This window comes from Elaeis guineensis, chromosome 8 (assembly GCF_000442705.2).
Source record: "Elaeis guineensis isolate ETL-2024a chromosome 8, EG11, whole genome shotgun sequence".
Lineage (NCBI taxonomy): Eukaryota > Viridiplantae > Streptophyta > Magnoliopsida > Arecales > Arecaceae > Elaeis > Elaeis guineensis.
The window spans coordinates 11,457,407-11,481,801 of record NC_026000.2 but is presented as its reverse complement, the minus strand read 5'-3'; the positions used below and the strand labels follow the sequence as shown (position 1 = coordinate 11,481,801).

Genomic DNA, 24,395 nt, shown 5'->3' with positions numbered 1-24,395 from the left:
AAAAATCCCTAAACCTTATAAAACATCATGCTTCTGCCAAGATTAAGCTCTCAAACCCCAAGTCTCAAAAGAATCCTCCAATTGATCTTGTGCCAGAAGCTCTCAAACCCCAAGTCTCAAAAGAATCCTCCAATCGATCTTGTGCTTTCTTTTCTCATAGAACTTCAAAATAGGGAATCCAATGATAGGAAAAAGAAGCAAAAAAAAAAATAATCATGGAAAAAAAAAATGAAAACAATCTATGTGGAAAAAGGTCTTACTTTTAATTTGTTTTCATGATTTCTTTGTTTTCGTTTCATGATTTCTTTGTTTTTGTGAAATGTCTGTCGATCGAGTGGGATGGGAATCATATTCTACGGTTTCACTATTTTTTCCATCCTCTATAAGAATCTCAATCAGGTGGGAGACTATGGCTTAGAGAAAGTTTGGAGCAGTAGAAGAGAGGTGTGTGTATATATATATATATATATATATATATATATATATATATATATATGGGTTCGGATAGCGGATACCTGAGAGATGAATCCTAAATTCATTCCAAATCTATTCAGATTTTAATGTTAAATTTCAAATCCATCTCAAATCTTATAGGATATACTAAATGGATCCTATTAGGAATTGAGATGGATCAGATACCCGAAAATAACTATCTGATTGCCATCCCTATGTTTTGTTTGTAGAAGAGAGGTGTGTGTGTATATATATATATATATATATATATATATATATATATATATATATATATATATATATATATATATATATATATATATATATATATATATATATATATATATATATATGGGTTCGGATAGCGGATACCTGAGAGATGAATCCTAAATTCATTCCAAATCTATTCAGATTTTAATGTTAAATTTCAAATCCATCCCAAATCTTATAGGATATGCTAAATGGATCCTATTAGGAATTGGGATGGATCAGATACCCGAAAATAACTGTCTGATTGCCATCCCTATGTTTTGTTTGAATTGAGAGATTTAGAGGAAAAGAAAAGGGAGAGATTTTTTTTTCCTTATTTGAATATTAATTTTTGAGGAAGAAGAAAAAGAGAGGGGTACCCTTCTCCCTCATTTTTCATCTGTTAAACTAGTTTCCTAATTCCTTCCATTTGGGAGAATTGGGAGGAAATGGGATATGAGATAGATAAAGGACAAAAATATCTATAGATATTTAAATAAAGCTAGGATTTAATGATCTTTTTAATTTAAAATATCTATCCTCTTTCTTCTTTTCTTTCCCGGACGAGGACTATCCAAATAAGGATAATATTCCCTCTTCCTTTCTCTCCCCTTTCCTTCCTTTCTCCCCTTTTTTTTCCTTATGAGGACTATCCAAACAAAGCGGTAAAGATTGAGGTGGTTTCATCACATTGGATGGTTTGGCATCCTTTACCCTAGGATACTTTTTTTTTTTCAAAACAAAAAAATATTGCACAAAAGGCCACTAGATATAAAGAGAGTAATCGGGCTAGATCGGATGTAAATTGGATTAAAATTTAATTAAATATAAAATTTATAAATTTATATCTAAACTCGATTTATTTATAAAATAATTATCCAAGATCTGTTTGTTAAATAAATCAAATCAGATTAAATGGTTAAGCAAATCAAATTAAATATGACAAAAAATTATTAGGTAGATTTTAAATGGTTAAATATGTTAGATGAGGATCCAACCTAATTACTAAATAGGTGGACATGAGTAAAATAGGTCAGAAGTTTGAATCTAAACTTGATCGATTTAATAAATATATATAAATAGATTGAACTGTTTATGTCTAAATTTATTTATATCAAATCTAAATTTATTTAAAGAAGATCGTTTGCAGATAAAGCCTATCATTTGTAGGACAGGTTGATGGATCGAATTATAAATTGTCAAAAGTAGTAGTTATGATAAGGATGGTATTTTAATTGTTTTCTATTTTATACCACATTGGTGTCATTATATAATTAATTAAACGGTGGACCATGGTGAGAGGTCAGGTGGATTGCAGGAAAGCAGCCAGTTGTTTACGTCTGAGGGATGGAAGTCTGCGATGATGACTGGTTGGGCTGAGGGGATGAGCAAGCTTAGCGATTAAGCATGGCATGGTTCTGGAACACGGCTGCAATTGCTATTCCTGATTGTGACAGAATCTGTTTTCTTACGGAAATAAAAATAGAAGATTTGAATAGGTCTCCTTACAGCTTTCAATACATTGTACTTCGTTTACGAATATGCGCTCGTTGTTATGTGTTCCAAAGTTTAAAAAGAGCTGCTATTTTCTATGTAATTTTAGAAACATAAAATATATTTCACCAAAAGCAAAAGAAACATGAGATGTAAAAATAAATCTTCAATATGAACAGTTCAATATGATTATTGTATATGAATTTTTTTTTTGCATCACTAAAGCATTTTTCTTTGGATGTTGTCATTATTCAATCCTTTTCCTTCTCATCCTTCAACATCTCTAGATCTTCATGTTTCAAATGCTCACTCTATATCTTCCACTTAAGGATCTAGAAGGAGATGAAAGGAAAGGTAGAAAAGAAATCTCAGGCTTAAGCAGACAAAATCAACATAACAATGTTCGGTAAGGACAAGTGCCGAACGTGGATTCCTTTTGACATCTTCAAATCATGCTCGTGTCCTCCTACTTTATCGCTTTATACTTTTCATCTCCGGATACGCCTGTCGCATCAAAGAAGAGATAAAGAGTCGATGATATTTGAGGGAAAAGCGAAGCCAACTTACGTTAGCAATCATCTAGCATACGCCAACCATTTGCAACGAAGATTTACCTAAAAAAGCCCCGAGATATTTCACATAGTTGTCCTAATAATCCAAGAAAAAGAGAGGTCTACATGGTATTATTATCTATGAGCTTGATGTAAATGTTTTACAGTCAGATCCATCATATGATGTGGCACTTTTTTACTGGCCGATGTTTTTCTATGCGTAACAATGACAACAACGATTATATTACAATTTAACTCCTTAAATGCTTCAATATTATTCATATTGAACTTCTTAAATTATTACTATGCATCAGTTTACATACAAAACAAAATAATAGCAATATTTTATAAGATTTCCCTTGCACTGCTATATATACATAGCTGCTACTGTAGTCCCGTATTTGCTGCTGTAGTGGTAAAAATTAATACTGCAACTTCATAGACTAGCTCTTTGAATGTTTACTTGCCAGATAATGTTCTATTATAATGTCATGCAGTCACGACAATATTGTTCTTTTACCTTAATAGTCACAAGGTATAGCTGGAATCTTGAATGATCTCATAAGAGTTTTGAGCCCTCAAGCCTTGTGCAACCCTAACAGGGATACTAAACCCACTAGGCATGCAGCTTGCGGTTGATTTTTTGGATTTATTAACTACATGTTTTCAGGTCAAAGCTAAATGGGAAAGCATGCAGCCTAGAATGTGAACGGCGCAATTGAGAGAATGCAGCCTAGAAGACTTTTGTTTCGATGCATTATTTGACTGGTTTTCCATAAAAGAGGCGAGATGGTTCCTCAAGAAAACCAACCTCTTGTCTTTTCCTTCCTCGCAATGATATAGTCGTAGAAACATGGTAACTCCACAAACAACTTCTTTCAAATTCTTATTACTAGATAATAGTGTACTGCAATGTCATATGAAATAGCTAATTGCAGTTCTAAGTTAAACAGTCATGAGGAATTGGTTTCTGGATCTCAGAAGTCACAACAACATCATTTTTGGGGATCATAGAGCTCACATAAGCATGGTTAAAAATCATGATTTTTATAAAAAAAAATCAATAGTAGTTCTGAATGGGGATGGCAATTAGATCAGATAAGATACGGATCGGATCAGATCGGAGATACGAGCGATTAAAATCTATTAATTGAAATCCGAACTATTTATTAATAGATAAAAATACATGTTTGAATCTGACCATTTTACTAAACGGACAATCTAGCTCGATTTAATAGGTTCCAATAAATTAAACGGATTACACCGTTAAACACTGCCACTCCTAATTTTGAACCATAATGGGTTAAAAAACCGTAGGGCATGCAACTGATGGTTGATTTACAATACTTATTACCGGCCTTACGCCGTTCTTCAGTTGAATTGAACACGGCAATGGAGAACACGCATTCTCAAAGAGTCCTTCGTTCTCCTTGACTGGTATTCCGCAAGAAAGAAGAAATTCAGATGGTTACTCATGGACCTCAACTCTCTATTTACGTTCCTCGAAGCTCTTTTGAACGGGGAAGGACTCGGGAGCAAGTGGACAGGTTCTGCTTACAATGCTTTACGCGACGATCACATGTTCAGACCACCGAGACTAGTCAAAATAACCTGCTTTCATTGACCAAAATCCTGCACCCATCTAGCTCTCTGAAGAATCTTATTGTTTTCTTTATTGATGCTGCCAGTGATAATGTGCCATAGTGGCTTAATATTTAAATGCAATTATGATGCTCTTGGCATAATTTTTTGTTTTTTGAGCTACAGACATATAAAATGGAATATAAATATTAGAGGTGAGTTATGAATATATCTAACAGCATGCTTATGAAAAAAAAATGGTTATATTTAGCAGTATATAAATTAATCAATGTTATGCGCAGCATGCCGACCATGTCAGGCATATATGATGGGCACGGTGATTGTCTAATATCCTAATATAAATATTCTATATTGATGCTTTAGATGATGCATATTATATCATTATCTAAATACAAGACGTTCGGACACAGCGATGGGTTTTTAAAAACAATGACGTTACAATATCTATCAGTGACCATTCAATACTTGAATTTTCTTAGAGAAACAGTGAATTCAAAAAAAATATTCCTCCATTTTTTTCTTAATCATTAGAATGTCATAATTCTTACAACAATTCACAATAATCATGGATCAGTTCTTGTTAATTACACGTAATTACCTTGTTAGCAAATCCATCCTCTTTGAAAGTTGAGTCTTCAGGCTGCAAGTGTATTTCTTAAGCATTAGAAACCAAATCATTAGATTAGCAAAAATGGAGAGTAGAAAGAGTTGAACTCTTGAATCATGGGTTTCCAATAGACAGATACATACCTTTTCTGTCAGTAAACCTGGGATACCGCCCATGCATGTCCAACGTACAGAGATCGGCCAGCCAATGCTGGTCATAGTCTTGGATTTGTCTAAGCTGGGCCTTGGTGCGTGAGCATGCACCCCATGTTTATCTGAAAAGACAATTTTTCTACCTGTAATATATTTTTCCACAGAGGGGCTGTTCATTAATCTGTTCCATTGTCTGTACTAAAGCAAGGACACCAGTTGCTACAGAAAGCACTGGGTGCACGCGGAATAATCTATGCAAGCATTCCAATATGCAAGCCTCAGCTATTTCATCATTTAATTGACTTTGATAGTTTGAGTCCTGGGCATGCTTGCATCTGTTAACAATGAAGCAAGGTTTTATATTGAAATTCACGGACTGCAATAATCAATTATAACCATCACCTTGCATGGCAACGATAAAAATGTGATGAGGTGGCACCATGATCCCAATGCTAATAAGCACGGGTTCTAGATATCAAACCAGATATTAATAAGCAAGAGTAATCATACTGGAGACATGACATATACAGCGATGTGCTTAATCTGCAAGAGAGGAATAGATATGTCGAATTCTTGGAAAATGTCTCCAAGAACATAGGTCATTCTGCTGACATAAATCATTCAGGCATGCCTTGAAAATGTAATAATTATGCAATGCTGTCAATTTTATGACTATAATTTGCCTCACACCATATGCCTGTGATGACATCTAGAAAAACAAAATTTGGTGTTCTTATTAAAATACAAAATAGAGATGTCATATTTAAAGAGGAGTTTTTCTATACAAATTTGAATAGTGGAGAATGCTACACTTTGTTAGAATCTTAAGCTTCCACCTGTATTTTTTCAAGACATCTCTGAGATATATTTTCCTTGCAGAAGTACAGGATGTTTGCTGAACATTACTGTAATTCACTTCATGGAAGAACACTTTTCACCTCCTTCCTATCTGCACCAAATGCCTGAAATATTGCAAGTTTAGCTCAGTCATAGCATACCAATAGTTCTATGCATAACGCAGCAATAAACATTACTGCTTACCCTCCCAACGTCCCAACCATTACCTCATACTTTTTCAGCCTAAAAGGAAAACCTCCACGCAGCCAAAATTTACATAAGTACCACAATAGCACAATGTATCCAAAACTTAATTCCCAATCATAATGACCATATAACAAGCCTGTTGCTGGAAGCTACCTTACAGGAGAAGGCATAAACTGATCCACATATGTGCTAATACAATATAAAAGGGCCACCAATGGAATGTCTAGAATCTCACACAAGGAAGAACTAGATGGTATATACTAAGGTTTTCCACAAGGCTGTCAAACTGCATAGGCAACCCAAAACAGAACCATTGAACAGCCTAGGCAACTAGGTGGGTGCTTGGATGAACGGATTCATTTTCTTAGCAATACTAGACAATCTACAATGATATGATATCTAAATTGGTACATAATTGGATTGCACTTTTATTCTTCCAATACACTTTAATACAAATCTGAGTCTTCATGACAATCATCGCTTGAAAATCATTATGACAATATTAAGGAATTAAAATGTTTCAACCGCCATGCTCTAAACTACAATAGTAGCAACAGAGGGAGGCAAGATCCTTCCCCGATTGGCCAAAAATAATATGCACGTCATGTTCCAAAGCTGCTTTTCTTTTTTCCAGCAATGAGAAAGGAAAATATATGTCCTGAGTACCAAAATAGAACAGCACAAGATATGCAAAACTTGGTTTCTAATCACAATGACTGCATAACAAGCTTGGTGCTGGAAGTTACCTTAAGGAAAAGGCTTGCACCGATTCATCTATGTGCTAATACAATCCAAGAGGATCCAAAAAAAAAGGTCTAGACTCCCACATGAGGAAGAAATAGATAGCTTATACTAAGTTTTCCACAAAAACTGCCTAGGCAACCCAAGACAGAACCATCTGACAGCCTAGACAGTTAGATGGGTGCTTGGACGCATAGATTCATTCTTAACAATACTGGACATACAAATACAATAATGTGAGATCTAAACTATTAGTATAATCAGAGTGCACTTCTGTTCTTCCAATAAACTTCAGGACAAATTCAGATCCATGACAAACACAAAGGCTTGAAAATCATCATGATAGCATGAAGGAATCGAAATATTTCAAAAGCCATGCTCTAAGCTATAATAGTAACAATGAGATGGTGTTGGTTGAAGGGGGGGAGGGGTGGCGAGAGCTTTCCCTGATTGACCAAAAATAATATGCAACTCATGTCCCAAAGCTTCATCTTTTTTTCTTTTTTTTTTTCTTTTCTTTTTTTTTTTTTTTTTGCAGGAATAAAGAAGGAAACCATCAAATTCTTCTTGAAAAAGATATTCTTTTAAGGAAAAAAAATAGAAGAAGATGATGAGAAGGAATAGAGAAATAAAGATTTTTAAGGGAACAAAAAGTAGAATTAGATGTATAGAGAATTTGTGGAAATTCATTTACCTCCACGCCATAACCCTTTACATATACATCAGCAAAGAGCTCAGATGGATCAGGCATAGGGCTTTCCTGCAAATGGTAAAGAAGATAATTTGTTAAGAGCATACACATGATGAGCTTAAGGAGCAAGATGTAATGACCAGTTGAAAATAATAAATCTCAGTGCACTTGTAACCTTGAATTGTGCAATCGCTTCATCTACTTTTTTTCTGATTTCTTTCTCAATATCCTACACATAATAAGATGGTCAGAGGAAATATGTCGAGCTTACTTGTAACGGTAATGCAAATAATCTATGTGCTGAGTTATCCTACATCTAGAGATGAAGTTTTAATTGATTCTGGAACAATATGTAACTCATTCTACTAATAAAAAATACCTTGAGTTCAGAGGCAGATGCTATCTCATGGGTTAAAATCAACTTTCTAACCCTTTCAATCGGATCACGCTCCTATGAATTTGTATGGAACACAAAAGTTAGCCTTCTTAAAAAGTGAAGTTGCATGAATATAAAAACTACTAGTTACTGCCCGCAATCAACCAACCTGTCTTATGCCAGTGATCTCATCACGAGTACGGTATGTGCTCCCAGGGTCAGACATAGAATGCCCATGGTACCTGTAGGTGTCCATTTCAAGAATCTGAAAAACAATCATAAGAAGAAACATATATCAGTGCACCAGTGGATTCCTCATCTGATTAAAAACTGAGAGCAACTGATGCAGTAACTATAGAAAACAAGATGTCAAATATGCAACTCTTTTGGCGGCTATGGTAAGCTTTTAAGTTTCTGATCAAAATGCAAAAAAGAAGTTTCAAAGAAACCGAACATAACCAAGCATGGAGGAAATATGAGTGCACTGGCATTCATAGAATTCTGCATTTAGGTGGCATTTGGTACATTACATAAGTAATGTTCCTATAGTAATGTGATTGCAGAGAGAATGTGATTATCTAGTAAAATTACAGGGAATCCTATATTGCAACATTTGGTATGTGCAGTAATATTGTTGTAAAATTACAGAAAATCCTACATTGTAGTGTTTGGTATACAATTTAGATTACATAGAATATAAGCTAATTGATGATTGATTATTGATTATATGGAATCCTTGCTTATTGATTATTGTCTATTTTCTAGAGGGACAACTTAATTTTGAGACCAACTATTTTTCGTGACATCACCTATTATGTTTTCTTTTCTATTTTCACCAGCTGGGGCTACCCATAATTTATTTTGATTTATTTTGATGGGGTAATTTTGATCCTGAAGTTATTTTGTTGCAAGATTGTAGGATTGTAAGATTACATGTAATCACATAGCCACCTCCTCCTAGGCAATCAGATCATCTCTTTTTGAGGTAATGCTGCATTATATGTAATGCAGCATTATCCGTAAAATTAACAAAACAAACAGTATAATATGATTACCTGTTGCAAAATTACATGTAATCTCGTCAGGATTACATGCTACCAAACGCCCCCTTAAAGCACAGTGTTGATACCGATAAAAAGGAGTACTGTAAAATGACCATTGTATATCATGGAGACAACATATTTGAGAATTAACAGAGTGTGTCAGGTTACAATTCTGTCACCAATGTAAAGAGATCCACAAGAAGAATCTGCCCCAAAAATACAAGTATTTCATAAGCTGTACTATCTATGTTTAAGCAGATCACACAAAATTATCTGTGACATTCTAAGCAAGATATGCAACTTTAAGAATACTATAAATCGCCTAGGTATCAGAACTGCCATCATTACATATTTTCAAAAAAAGAAATAATCTATGGCATATGTTATCAACATTCAATAAACAAATTTAAGAGCGCAGATTATCTTACACATGCTTTCGCCAGTATGTAAATGATCATTTTTATGTTTCGACTCTTTCCTTTTCATTACTTCAAGTGTAACAAGTAAACTTAAGTTTCCTCAAGTAAACTTAAGCTTGCATTAGAGGGTTAATCTCATACATGAATATTATATTGCTAATAATAAACTTCATCTCTTCAAGATAATTAATATTAGGTTTTATCATTTAAAAGCAAAACATAAATTAGCAGATCGGCTCATGCATCATGACAAGGAGGAACAAATCTAATCCAGACACAAGTTAAAGGTGCACCAGTCATGCATCAAAGAACTTCATGGGTGCTAACTTCTTTTCATGACATTAATTTGTGGTGGTCAACTCATCATTTTTGACAAACAATAGCTGAACCTAAACTCAAGTATTCTAGTACTTGTTGGAATGATAAGAACATATGCAGCAGCCAAGTTCTTATTCCACATATGAATGAGCATCAAGGCAAATGACAAGGAAAAATGAAGCATGAATAAAACAAGCAGCTGCCTAGGCACTCACAATGGGTCCATTCTTTAGCGCATGTTCCCTAGCAAATTTGCATGCTTGCTTCACAGCAAGAACATCCATTCCATCAACCTGTTTAGGAAAAAAAGAAATACAATGAACATCACTGACAAGCATATGTACTTGGTGATCAAGAATCAATTTCTATAACATGTACTTTACTGGCAGTTTTTTTCCTGGTTGAGGGAACTCTGCTCAATGAGTCAAATAGCCACCGCATTATTAAAGAAAAAAATATATTAGCATATAAAACTAAAATTGCCAGCAAATGTTGCTCACTCTGATCAAACCAGTCTTTATCACATGCACAAGAAAAGCAAGAAAGTAATTTCTTGAACAATTTGCTTTATATTCTGGTAAAAAGTGAAATATAAGCATGAAATTTAAAGAGCGCATCCACTTATAAATTTAGTGTAAGGTTTTTCATAAAGCATACAAAATTGGCAATCTTAATATTTTTTTAGTGATAACAGTAACCAAACAATATGAATTTCAGGTCTTCATACATGTCTTTGTTGTTTACATGTGTTTCTTTGTAAGTTACTTAAAACAGGGTTTCTAAAGGGGGGACTTCAAATATCAAACCACCAAACTTTGGGGGATTATTGGTGTTGGTTAAAAGTGAACTAGGAAAGTAAAAGTAAAACAATGGGGCATGAACAGTAGATCTAAGCATCTCCTCTTGCACAAGAAGAATTCTGCAAAAAGGATTGTTCCTCAATGCACGGTAGAAAATAGTAACAAAGCATATCCACATTTTCTCAAACAAAAAATTTTGCATAAATACATATAGACACACCAAATCATATAAACATTCTCTATACATGTATTTATTTTTGTATTTGTATGTATTTACACAAGCCACACATCTTATATAACGGCATGGAAAATTGAAACTGTCCATTCAGCAACACTATATCACAGTGAGCTAAAAGTTAGCATGAAGAGTATAGAAGCCATCTGGAACAATTGAACTTTCTTAGACAGTCCTTTTGGCAAAAGCACTTAGCAATCACTAAAATCACTTCTCATCAATACACTTTCATTGGTCACACAAAATATGAAGTCCGACGCACTATCAGATTGATACCTAATAGGCATTTATTGCATTGAGTCTTTTCAGGAAAGAAAAGCATAATTTGCACAATATACTTCACTATTTGCCTGTATGCAAATTTGTTTCCTATGAACTACTAACAGCTGTTGTTTCATTCCACATCATGTTGATGACTATGTCAAACAATATGAAGTTAAACATAACATCCTCCTAATATCCAAAAGTATGAAAAAAAAAAGGCAATGAACGAGAGGCTATCTTTAAAACTTTAAGGATGCATGGTCAAGAGCTGAAAATTAATTAATCTAATTGCATGAGTGCTAATTTATGGTTTCTGGAACCTAACAGAAAATGAAGTATGAGAAAGTCATGTCATTACAGTTAGGTAACTACAAGAAACAGTCGATATTTGTTTTCAAGACAGATACCATTGTAATGACTTTAAGGAAAACTATATTTGAGAAACTAAAAGGAAGTGACATAGAACTTCTCAGAAATGATGTTGTTGCATTAAAGTAACTATCCACAGATTAGGCAACCTGGTTAGCTGGAATAGTTAATACCAGGGTTTTACGTCCCGACAGGATAGGGGGTGTCCTGGCCGTTCCATCCTATTCTTGTGGGAAAACGGGACCGGGACAGGCTCAAGGCTTCGAAACCATCCTTGCGGCGAGAGAAGAAGAAAGAGGAAAGAAAGAAATGAAGAAAAAATGAAGAAAAGGGAAAAATGAAAGGAATGAAGAAGAAAAATGAAAAAAGAAAGGAAGGAAGAAGAAAAAGAAAGAAAAAGGAAAGGAAAGAAAGGAAAGTAGAGAGAAAAAAAAAGGAAGAAAGAAAAAAGAAAAAAAGAAACGAAAGAAGAAAGGGAGAAAGATGGAGGATATCCACTGGGATGTATGACCGAAACTGATATCGGGATGGAATAGAACAGTAGGACATCCTATTCTATGGAGAATTCAGGACATCTTTGTCCCATGGGACTTAAAACCTTGGTTAATGCATCTATTCAAGAATACATGCTTCTGTAAAGCCTCTAAGATAGACAACTTTTGCACCTAAAAGAGAGTCCCTGATGTCAAATCTCTATCATTCATGCAAATACAACTTGTAGGGAAACATTAATCATATTTGGCAAATAACCTTGACATCAGTCCTCCTATCCTTTGAGAAGAGGAATATAATAAGCACTATGTTCAATAAGATGGTAGACAGTATGCAGGTATATGAGCATGCCTCGCAGCAAACATGTCTGGAACAGATATCCTATCCATGGCTGAAGGCTGATAATCAATATATACTAGTATGATAAGTCGCATCCCTCTTATATTTGATGTAATATGCAATATAAATGACTATTAGAGTAAATATGCATACACAGTATGACTTATAATGAATCTAACATCTCCTCCAAACTCATGATAACTCATAAACGAAGAGTTCGCCCAGCAAATAGTGAAAGAGCATGGCCAAACAAGTCTTTATCAATGTCTGTGACATGCCTGGTGGATTACATATATGAAGAAGTGGTGGTGTACATTGGTGAATTGTCAAATGGACTGGTTGTCATTTTTGATTATCTCTGTCCTCCTCTGATAGACTAAGTGGTAAGATGCATGTGTTTGGTACTTCAACAAACAGTCAAAATATTAGGGGATAAGTGATCACAACATCCAAGCAGGAGAAAAATCATAGGTAGAGGACACCTCAACTGGTGATAGACCATAAATTAACCCACATCCTTGAATATACAGCAAGAAAAAAGTCACAGCTAGAAATAGAAACTAGTATGGATTGGAGCATTACAGATGTCCTCGATCTACAGCAAGCAAGAATTTCTACCATGCAAGGTATGCTATACCGTACCAAACTAAGCAATATGGGACATACCATATCGGACAGGTTTGGGGGGGGGGCGGTTTGGGTACACCAAACTAGCACCCATACCGGGCACACCGACACAATGACAAGGTTGCACCAGTATGGAACCCAATACCGAGACGACATATCTTGCTACTACGTCTCAACCTTAGACCACACTCCTCTTTACCACAAGGCCAAGCAGATCTCTATTATGTAAACGTTTAAGCATAAGACACATGCTTCATACTCCTAGCAAATTTCACGTATTAACAACTAGGGTAAACCTGATCACCTTCCATAACCACTGCCTATCTTCATCTCCATCAGCCATTCTTTTCTCCTATCATTCCCTTCCCTTTCAACCACATAGTCCTCGCAACTGTCAAATTTGAATCGATGACCCTTGTGAACAATATTATTCTCTTCTTTTGCCATCCCAATCGTTACTCTCCATGGTCAATCCCCCATTTGCAATACGAATTCTTGAACCACTGTCTTTACTTTTCTGTAGTGGAAGATAGTGAAAACAACGGAGCATCAGCAGAGGCACCAAAATGATTTGTCACCCACCATAGCAAGTTGAACAAGATTTTCGGTGACAACACATATGGATATAGATAGACAGGAATGAGGGATTATGTGAATAAAACCCAAGGGGCTAGTAAAAGCATAAGATTAACATGATGAGAATTGAAATCGGAACAGATATCAATAACCTTTACATAAACATTAAATGCATTAACTTTCAGATGAAAATAGAAAAATTTTAAATTTTCATTCCGAACCTTCAGACCAGGAACATAGTCACCACGCTTGTAGTATGCGGCGCTCTTCGCAGCCCTCCATTCAGCAGTCCCCATACCATCTGGAAGGTACAAGAAAGAAAGGAAGAAAGAAAGAAAACAATGAGCGCCAGAGATGACAAAAAAGAAAAAAGATAACTAGAATATATAATCTACTTCGTTTTACCACTCACAGTGATTGTTCTCGCAGACCAAGATAACCGGCAAATCCCACAGCGCTGAGATATTGAGGGCCTCGAAGAGCTGCCCCTGGTTGGCGGCCCCATCACCATACAGAGCAAAGGTCACGGTCTCGTCCTTAAAGTACTTCTGGGCAAAGGCCAGGCCGCAGCCGAGGGGGACCTGGGCTCCGACGATGCCGTGGCCGCCGTAGAATCCGGCCTCCTTCTTGTAGAAGTGCATCGACCCGCCCTTGCCCTTGGAGCAGCCAGTGCGGCGGCCCATGAGCTCGGAGAAGGCCTCGACGAGATTGCCCCCGCGTCCGAGGAAGGTGCAGTGGTCGCGGTAGGCGGTGATAATGGAGTCGCGCTGGGTGATGGCGGCCTCCATTCCGACAGCGACGGCCTCCTGGCCGTCGTAGAGATGGCAGAAGCCACGGATGAGCTTGGATTTGTAGAGGGAGTCGGCGGCGATCTCCATGCGGCGCATTACGGCCATGTCCTGGAAGAAGGAGAGGAGCTCCTTCGGGGTGGCCTCGACGGAGCGGGAGGGTGGGTCGATCTTGTGGCCGGTAAAGGGGACGCTCGTCTCGATGGTCAGGACGGTCTGGTCGTCTCCGGCGGCGGTCCCGGAGAAGGGTCGGGAGAATGGCGGGGCGGAGACGGGGTGGAGGAGAAGCTTGGAGAGGGTGGAGGCAGAGGGGGCGAGACGGCTGACGGCCATGATGATTGCTACGGTGCGGGAGGGTCTGGGATGGGGTAAAGGGGAGGAGGGAGAACGAAGAGAGCAGTTAGATGGAACGAGCCAAGAGGGGGTTTGGTACTACTAGTCTTACTGCGAAGCACGTGTAAGGAAGGTGGACTTGGTAGTTGGAATGGTCGTGATCCTATCAACCGGTGAGGTGCGGCATTTTGCAGGTGGACGAGCTTGGCTGCCTGTCGAATGTCGATCCTGTATTTAAGATTTTGTTGCAAGTAATTCAGGACTCAGCTGTTATTATTCTTTATTATGGATATAATTTATATCAGGTAGCGGAGAATAAGATAGGATAATCTGTAACTTCCATCTCATGCTTGCATGACCGTTGTACCAGCTCACGAATCAAAATTTTATAGGCACATCTCTATAACGGATCACATTCAAGCCCCCTAAAATACGCCCGTCAGTCAGTTCACGAATCTCGAGGCAGCAACTGGAAGAAAGAAACGATAGCAAGTTTCCATCTCCGCCGACCTCCCTCCGTTCTTCCATCTCCTCAATCGGTGCGGGTCAAAACCCTGCAACCCCGGCCGTCGGCATCTCCATCCCGCCGACAGAGCTGGCCCATGCATCTTATCGCTTCCCAGTCTTCAACGCCGAGCTCTCCCGGCTAGCAAATTTCTAGTCGAGGGGAGAAAAGAACAACAGTCCAAAAAGGATATCTGAATACAAATCTCTATAAAAACTTGTTTTGGAAAAATTGACAAGCCCTAAAATCTGAAGAATAAGTTCGATGAAATGAAATCTCCCTCTTTTTTTATTGAATTGCATAAAGACCAGGCTTGATGATCACAAAAGTGAAACAACCAAACAGTTGCTTATCCTTCATATGATGGTATAACATGATCATGAATCTTACAGTCGAATGTATTAAGATGAAGTTAGTTGTTTCCACATTACTTGGAGAAAAATCACACTACAAAAGAAAGAAATGGAGAAAGAAGGGGGATTCTTCTAGTGACAGATGCCACCAGGAGGCAATTCCATGAAATACTGCAAGAAAGATAATATCCAAATCAAAGTAGATGAAACACTACATTCAAATTAATGCCCAACAGGTGTTCCGCTAACTAAACCATCAAATTTCAGTCTCCCGATGTGACTCTTGTTTACCAATACTATCTCCAAAATGTATATATCCGATCCTTTAAATATTTTTTAGGCACCAGAACTCAAAAGATTCTGGCAGCTAGTCAAATGTAAGAATTAAAAAGTTTGATGAAGTCACAATAGCAGGCTGACATAATCAAGAAGCAGACCAACCAATACAGCTCTTGTACATAAGATGAAGCGACAGCCTTCCGGGTTCCTGTATTGAGAGAATACAATAAAACCCAAAGGCATCTCCCACAATTTGTGCTCATGAAAGTAAAATCCTTGTACAGATGGAATGGGTTATAAAATCATGGACATAACAGCAGGGGTCATGATTGTTTTACAGAAGTTAGTTAATGACCGACTTGCATGGCTGCTGTAGTTTCCTGCTACCTTGAGCAACTTCTACGTACCACAACTTCCATGCCTCCATGTAATGTCCAAAAAGTTCACTCAGCGCTGCAGGAGAAAAAGCATATGACAAATGATTACACCAATGCAATCCCTATATGAAAAGTTCCTATCATCTGAAGTTTTAGAGCACTGCAACTGCAATAAGAAAAGGCAAAGAGCCTGAATAGCAGATAATGGGCTTCGCCCTATGTTGCATGCACATCTGAATGAATGTCAAGACCTTTATTTGACCATGCTTTTTTTTCATATTTAGTTTTTTTCTGGTTAGCCCATAATAAAGAAGAAAGCTTCTCATAACAAATCTAAACAAGCAGACAATTTGAAAAGCTAGTAAAGGAAGATTCTCCTTGTAGAAAGAGTTGACACTCTTAGGCTCCAAAGATATGGATAAAAAGGTGGTTTTGTTTCATTAATAAGAAATATGGGGGAAAATTCAAACCTTCAGTATTCCACTATTCAGTTGACACCAAATAGTAGCTCTTAACCATCCAAGAAAGAAACAAGCATTTGCCCTAGAAATTTTAAGAAGACAGTATAGGAATGAAATGTTGTTGATTTAGTGGGTGTGACTGAGACTATAAAGTATAAACACACCATACAGGTTCAATATATTCAAAAGGATTAAATCATGGGTGCAGTATATTAAATAAAATAATATCATAAATACAGTTACTCTTTTGATGAGATAAAGGGTTAAAGCCCAGCGCATGTACTCTATGTGCAAGTAGGAGAAGAGTTATTGACATCAGAATCAGATTACTGTCAAGAGTAGCATAAAGCTGAAAGATGTTTCATCAAAGACAGCTCTTCAATGTTAGTCCATGCATCTGTCATGACAGCAGTCAATCTCTGTTTTCTTTTTTTTTTTTTTGCCTCAAAAAAATCTTAAAATTAAGGTTTTTCTTTGGACGAAAGCCCTGTAACGCAAGAAGAATTTGAGCATGAGCTGCATGACTACAGCAATCAATACCCCACTTGAGACATGGAGATGATCAGGTTAACAAAAAAAATGATGTTACAGCAATTGACCACATGAAAACAAAAGCAAAAGGTGATGCATTTGTACTCGGTTCATATTTAAAGTAGGGGTGTTAACAAAAAGGATGAGGCAACTTAGCATATTTTTCTAAAGTTCCTGGAACCTGCACTACAATTTGGAGAATGAAAGTTTATAAGCTCCAGAAGTAAAAGAGTGCTGAGTTAAGTTCAGCTCCAAAGCAGTTAGTGGAACAGAGCCAATGTGAATGCAGCTGAACACAAAAAACGAATAATATAACAATTGAATTGAGATAAAGAACACAGAGAACCAACAGTAGTTCCATTATGTAAGCAATCTGATCGGGACAGACACCATAGATAAAAGAAAAGTACCTAGATTTTCCCTCCTGAGAGAACAAGCAAGATAATAAGCTTCAATTAAGGCAACTTATTATTATTTATAGAGAACAAGTGAACCTTATCAGAAAACTGCAACAAGCAGTAACAAATGAACCAAGCTTCAGAATTCAGAGTGAGCAAAAGAAAGAAGCAAATTCAATTAAATCTTTGAGGACTTGTTGAGCAAACCTTGGTTGTGATATTGAGGTCTGAAAGAAGAGGCCAAGCTCTCCCAGTCCTGAAGTTTGTTTCCACCTTTCTCCTCAACATCACCACTTCCTTTCGACACTCCATCTGGCTGGAAAGGCCCAAAAACATATCCACCCTTAGAGTTCTGTAATTGTGTCTGTCCCATCAGATTGCATTCCTTCGAATCATCAGTTCTCAAGCGTGCTTTACTGGGCTTCTTATCAGCAGGGGGATTCAACTTGCTCCTCTTATAATCCGCATTGGTAATGTCAGTCCCAAAAGCTCTCTTGCTCCTCTGCTTTGTACTTGGGGTTATAGCTACTGCAACATCATTATCTGCCCTTGGTTTCCCCTTGGTTCCTAACCATCGGAGTGCTGGCTTCCTCGTATCCAATTGCTGTGTCTGCGAAACCAATTTAACAAAGAGAAATACATAAGCATGCAACTTCTTTACCCAATCCTTCCTAATATAATTGTTGAAGCTCAAAGTAGTACCTTCTCAAGGAGATTTATAGAAGAAAGCACATTAGCAATGTCATACAGACGCCGGACTTTAGCTGCATTGTTATCTTAAGATGAGACAATCAGCCACCGGAGTTAGAAGAGCGGGGAACTTAAGTGGGAAAAAAAATGTTAAAGCAAGAAGAGAAAGGTTTACTACTTCTCATTTGAGATGAGTCGCAGCCATCGCCAAGCAGCAGCCTTGCAGCCTCGTCAAGCGAGACCATTTCTGCCTGTTGAAAGAATGGATTATTAGCCAAATACAGAAATAAGATAACAACAAGACACTGAGGCATTATTATAGTTCTATAAACATCTGGGGTAAGGGCAGTTGTAGGCTTACATCTGTGGTAAGAAAGAGCTTAACAAAATTCTGAGTGAGAAGACCCAGTGATTTCTCCCTTCTTTTGTCAGTAACTGCCATTCATATGAGATCAGATGCAGAGTAAGGTTATCAGATATCAGAGATAATCCAAAAACATTTCTTAAAATTGTGATCAAATTAATATATTATAAAGTGAAGATCCAACGAATGTTACAAATATATAGAAGCATACCAGATCTGGCCCTGCAAGCAGCACTACACAAAGATGAAGCAGCATCCATGGAAGCTGGGCTCAGTTTGTAGTCAGCAAAATCTCCATTTTGATCTGATGATCTATCATCTTCCTCATCCTCCAAAACCTTCTTTCCCCAAATAGAAGAGAATCGATTGATGAGAATCATGAAGATTACCATTAGCCAATCTAAACCTTCTATGGATTACCGAAAAAGAGAAAAGAACAATTTACCTACTTTCACACACGGGCTATCAGTGCCAGACATTTCCTTCAATGCCTCCTCCTTACACAGATCAAGAAGAAAAACTCAAATTTTACGGTAAAAAATGAAGAAGGGGTAGATTATAGGGGCATGAACGAAATAAACCTTGAGTTCAAACAGTGCCTTCGGGATCCCGGAAAACCCTATCCAAGAATACCGATTCTTGGCGTTCCTCGCAAGAACCTAGCCCGATCAAAAGCAATTTTTAAATCCCAAAAAGAAAACCAGAAAATAGTTTCTTTTTCCAAGAAAATAAGAAAGAAACCCAGATCTCACCCCCACACTCTCCAAGACATTGACTATATCATAGATCCGCCGCCTCTCGACACCTAGCCGCCTCGCAGCATCATCCAGACTCACCGACTCCACATCATCCCGATCATACAAGCTCACGAATCTACACGAATCCACCCTCAAAATATTCAGGGAAAAAAAAAAAGAAAAAAAAATTCGAAGAAGAATTATGGGAAAATTTTTCTTAAACAAAATACTTGGAGCACAAGAGGCCCAAAGATTTTTGCTTCCTGCTGTAGGTGTGATGCCTGTATCCTGATTCCAGGAAGGGTGGAGGAAGGGAAGTCATCCTCCAGTTCCTTTTCGTCTAAGGAGGAAGAAAGAGGGAATGATCAGAAGATTCGAGATCCGGAAGGAGAGAGTGAGAGAGAGAAATAGGACTCGATTGAAAAGGTTTTCATCTATCTATAACTCAAAAGGGGAAGGGGAAATGGCGACCGTTGATAGCTAGGGCTTTGGCGGGGTTGGGCGATTTGGAATTTTATTTTCCAAAAGAATTCGTCTACGCTCCGGGCTCGGGCGCTCGGCTCGCTGGCCCGCAACCCCGCCGCCACATGATTCAAATTCCGGCTCCACGCTCGCCTGCAATATTTTCCTGACGAGAATACGCCTCCACTTTCAGGGAAATTACGAGGAATGATCGCTTCTGTGTTAAGGATTGGGAAATAAGGGCAGGGGTGTAATGGTCAATTCAGGGATTAGAAAGCGGCAAAGCTTCGCGTGGGGTACGTACACCAGTCGGTTGCTTGGGCACATGATTGGCTCCAAGCCGTCGATTACCCGCGCCCATTTTTTTTCCTTTTTTAAAATTCCTTTTTTTTTTTTTTTCAAAGAACACGAGATTTAATCTGGTCCGTCCTGGATGAAATGTATTTATCCGTAACTCGTTTTCTGAAACAAGTTCGTGAACATAAAACTACATTTAATTCTAAGATTTTGGTGCATGGATTGCTGCAAGGTAAAGATTTAATTTATTGCAGTGATATTAGAAAAAATTTATGAAAAGCTACATTTAATTCTAGGATTTTGATGCGTAGATATGTTGCGGCATACAGATTTAATTTAGCATCGAGTGTTATAGATTGCTAGTTAATATATCGCACCCGTAGGGGATGCAGTTTTGTTCATTAATTTTTGGAGTACGATGTAGAATAAATATAATAAAGGAAGTAACAACAATAAAACTATATATAATAGATATAAAAATCTAATTACTTTTTAAAATAAAATTATATTAATAATATTATTAATATGAATATGCATGCAATAAATGAAGAGCTCAGATTAAATCTCCATTTTAATTATATGCAGTAGATGATAGGCAAAATAAATTATAAAACATATAATCAAATAAAACAGATATAAGATTCATATTTATTATCCAATATAAAAATCATATTATATATTAATGATATCATTAATATAGACATTTATATGGTGAATGAAGAGCTCAATCAACTAAGCCTCTATTTTAGAATATATATTATATATATATATATATATATATATATATATATATTTATTTATATTAGATAAGTATTGCTACAAATGATTAATCAATTCACTAAGAAAGAACATTGATCTTTTTCTTTTGTTTTGTTTTGTTTTTTTTTTTTTTTTTGGCAGGTAGGTGACCCAAAGGAAGGGCTCAACAAGTTGAAAATACAGTTATGATACTACCCATTTTGGCGTTGAACTTGGGAGATGCACTTCTACAATCACAGATGTGGTACTAGCAAGAAAATACAAATCCTTTAACTGGAGTGAGCACTGAAATTGGAATGAGCAAAATTTCACCAAACTTGCCAGGCAATATCATAGAATATGAGACTGGAGAAGAGAAGCAGGTCATTGGCATAAGTCGGGGAAACAAAGGCCTAGCAACACCGAAGCAACAATTAACAAAACTTCTCCGTATAACACATGTTCCTCACATTGTTTTAAAAAAGTTAATCACCTACAACTCCAACATTTTAAAGATTTCACTACAAAGAACAAGAAAAACAATTTTCACCACCCAAGCTTAAGAGCTCCTCCAATCCTCACAGATCTTCAACACTGAGACCTGAAAACAGAAAATAATATAGCACATTCAATCCCCTATAGATCATATTTCATTCAAGAATTAAGAAAGCATTCAGACTAATGGCAAGAAAATCTTTATTCAGATATTCACCTATGTAACAACATGGAAATACAGTATGCATCTTCAGCTTGAGATAAATTAAAATAACAGCAAAATTTCTTCGCGGTTTTCTTCAGACCACATTCTGGCATATTCTAGTTCTAAAAGTAAATATTAGCTACCATTGTTCACCTGTATCTGGAAAGCATACATGATATGGAGACCATGGGAAAACTATCTTCTAGATGCACACATGGAAAATTATGCAGGCACCAGATCTGCTATCTGTTTCTGACTATTTGCTTGAGCAAGCATCATGCCAGCAGAACAAAAGAAGCTAGAGTTGAAAGTCCATGATGCTGTCATACCTCATGATGGTTGTCATAGCATTCATGCTAGGTATATGGTGTGAGAACTGAAAGCTGGAAAATGTCAATTCAGAGAACTATTCATTCTACATGACTGTGTGGTGTCTTATCCAAGAGTAGGAACTTTATGCAAACAGAAGACGGATTTCTTGATCATTAGAAGAACATGTTTCCACTAGCTTTATTTTCTTTTCTTTTTTTTCATATTATGTCAGATGGCATGAAAATTGCTTCCCTTTATGCTTCAAATTTCTCAGAGCTTCCATCCATTACCCCCCTATTTGGATTGAGAGGCCTAGAGAGAAGAGAGGAGGAAAAAAAAGAGAGAAAGTATGGATCCCTTGTTTGGTTATGAAAGAGGAGAAGAGCAATTTATTTCCCTCATTTGGTTGGAAAATCTAATAAGAAGAGGAGACTCATTTTTCCTCATTTGGATGGTCAAGCCAGGAGAGAGAAGAAAAGAAATAGAGAGAAGCGGTTTCTCTCCAAATGCCTCTTTTCAACCTCTCCAAAACTGGATTCCCCTTTCTATTCTCTTTTTTCTCTTATGTCCAGAGATCTTTACTCTTCCCTTCTGTTGGATCCAAAGTTCTCTTACCCTCTATTCTCTTCTCTCATTTCTTTTTTTTTATTTCTCTCCTCCCCTTTGTATCCAAACAGCATGTAAATTGTTATATTGGTTCCCAAAAAAGCAAACTGTTCTTTATAAGGTCATTTATGGACATTCGGTAGCAGTTGTAGATAAAGTATCACAAAAAACTAAAACATGTAAGGCACAGTAACTTAGGTCCTTCTCCACCTCAGGTGACATGGAATCTGCATCGATTTCTTTGATGTTAGAAATCTAGAGACATGTCTATAAAGATTTTGTGAGATATTGGATATTTAGTGATCCATTGATTTAGTTTTCTACCGATGCAACAATATCAACCCTAAGAAAGCTGCACCATTTCATTCATTGTTCATCAAAAAATCATTTATTTTTATAAAAACAATCTTTATACTCTCTGTGGTCTGCTGTTTACTTTGCTTGCATGGTTCCAGATAACTAGCCTGCTGGCAGGTGGTGACTGAATTATCTAAATCACAAATGTAGTCATAGTCTTGAATTTGCTTCTTAGAAGCAAGCTTTACTGCACATAAATCTACAATATAAACAGCTATATAAATATAATAATGCGTCTGATGGATGTTTCGGTCTCGTCCTGCTCACCAGCTATAATTGGTAGATAAGCGCATAAGAAAGAAAGATATATAACAGATTCTAATGTTAGATAATGTCTTGAAGCTTAAAATCATGATTTTAAAGATTTTTTTAAAAGTCAAGTATCTTTTTAGGTGGTTGGTTGTTGAATAAGGAATATCTAAAATTAAAAATTATTCCATGATTTAAGAGAATTCATGATTTCCACAACACATCAAAGGCACAAAATTGGAAAACAATGAACTTTGACTTCTCAAATTAAAAATTAAATAAAATAAAAAAATCAACAACAACAACTACAACACGATTGTAAGGTATATACAATGAATATATATATATATATATATATATATATATATATATATATATATATATATATATATATATATATATATATATATATATATATATATATATATATATATATATATATTCATCTTATCACCATAGGGATTTAGCAAATGACCTGGAGGAAGTGATTGCTTCAACTTATCAGCCTTTTCAGAGTCGAAAACGCAGAGCGTGTAGAGGTATTTCGAGCATCGGACTTTGAACTTCACAACATCCTTGCTCCTCTTGATCTTGATGGAACGAGCATCCTTTCTTCTCGCTGTGAGAAGGAAGTCCTTGATCTCATGTATTTGTTTCGGCTGTAAAATTACAGGAAAAGTCATAAAACACACAGCTTGTTGGAACTCCACCGACAGGCATGGAATAATCCATGGTTCTAATGAAACATATTGAGGAAAAATTTACAGATAGAAGAAGAAGAGGATAGAAAGTTAGATTCACAGGAGAACGATCGGCGAAAGAAATTCACCATTTTCGGTAGATGTCGTCGACTTGTCCGGATTCGAGTCTGGAGTCGGCGGCGGAACCTCACCCTCACGGCCTCGCCTTCCCGAAATTTATACGGTGACAACCCAAGCTCTTCATTGATGCCCTAATGACGAAAATACCCCAACGTGTGGCGCGCTGGCACGTGCTACTCATTATCCTCACGATTAGCATCTCATTGGATGGAAGCCCTGCAACGTTGAGATAGGAAGTATGTGGACAAACACAAACAATTGTTCCGATATGGCTGATAAAAAATAATAATAATAATTACTTGGGGCATACTGAGAATTTGCAGCGGAAAATAAGTGTTGATTTGCGAATATGTAAAGGATGGGTTTTTGTGTGCAATTTAAATGCGGGAGAAACGGTTACGCGAAAAGGATCCATGGTCCAAGAATTTTCTTTTGCTATAATTAGAAAAAGAATAGAACAGACTCCAAAGATTTACCGCCATCGTAATTTTTTTAATAAAAAATAGATCATTTATATAATTTTTATATAAATATATTTAAAAAGATTAGAAAAAAAATCTTTGAGGAAACGTGGGGCAACTTGGAGTCTGTATCT

General features: G+C 36.7%; 3 protein-coding genes across 7 annotated transcripts; all 3 read right to left on the bottom strand.

Moving 5' to 3' along the window:
- Positions 1-4,837: 4,837 nt before the first annotated feature.
- Positions 4,838-14,875, bottom strand: LOC105050071 (pyruvate dehydrogenase E1 component subunit alpha-1, mitochondrial). Of its 4 annotated transcripts, none has more exons than XR_012143390.1 (9): positions 13,855-14,875; positions 13,664-13,743; positions 9,956-10,033; positions 8,130-8,225; positions 7,964-8,035; positions 7,760-7,813; positions 7,588-7,653; positions 5,100-5,251; positions 4,838-4,989 (listed from the first exon to the last, which is right to left on the bottom strand). XR_012143390.1 is itself a non-coding variant. In XM_073261965.1 (8 exons), the coding sequence occupies exons 1-8, from the start codon at positions 14,561-14,563 to the stop codon at positions 5,399-5,401; spliced, it is 1,200 nt and encodes a 399-aa protein (XP_073118066.1). In that variant the 5' UTR covers positions 14,564-14,872; the 3' UTR covers positions 5,258-5,398. The 4 variants fall into 4 exon arrangements, 2 of the variants coding, with proteins under 2 accessions (XP_073118066.1, XP_010928234.1); XR_832951.4 differs by having other exon boundaries at positions 5,100-5,230; positions 13,855-14,872; XM_073261965.1 differs by lacking the exons at positions 4,838-4,989; positions 5,100-5,251 and adding an exon at positions 5,258-5,443 and having other exon boundaries at positions 13,855-14,872.
- Positions 14,876-15,799: 924 nt separating this feature from the next.
- On the bottom strand, positions 15,800-20,377 carry LOC105050070 (E2F transcription factor-like E2FF). 2 transcript variants are annotated; one of them, XM_010929931.4, is made up of 10 exons: positions 19,489-20,377; positions 19,274-19,394; positions 19,103-19,180; positions 18,971-19,018; positions 18,733-18,859; positions 18,519-18,592; positions 18,336-18,408; positions 18,170-18,231; positions 17,675-18,077; positions 15,800-16,153 (listed from the first exon to the last, which is right to left on the bottom strand). In XM_010929931.4, exons 1-10 carry the CDS (start codon positions 19,578-19,580, stop codon positions 16,044-16,046), a joined length of 1,188 nt encoding a protein of 395 aa, XP_010928233.1. In that variant the 5' UTR covers positions 19,581-20,377; the 3' UTR covers positions 15,800-16,043. The 2 variants fall into 2 exon arrangements, with proteins under 2 accessions (XP_010928233.1, XP_010928232.1); XM_010929930.4 differs by having other exon boundaries at positions 18,170-18,243; positions 19,489-20,370.
- A 745-nt stretch (positions 20,378-21,122) lies between these two features.
- LOC109506150 (large ribosomal subunit protein eL38z/eL38y) lies at positions 21,123-23,967 on the bottom strand. The gene is made up of 3 exons (XM_019852196.3): positions 23,809-23,967; positions 23,455-23,638; positions 21,123-21,356 (listed from the first exon to the last, which is right to left on the bottom strand). Exons 1-3 carry the CDS (start codon positions 23,809-23,811, stop codon positions 21,334-21,336), a joined length of 210 nt encoding a protein of 69 aa, XP_019707755.2. The 5' UTR covers positions 23,812-23,967; the 3' UTR covers positions 21,123-21,333.
- Between the last annotated feature and the right edge of the window lie 428 nt (positions 23,968-24,395).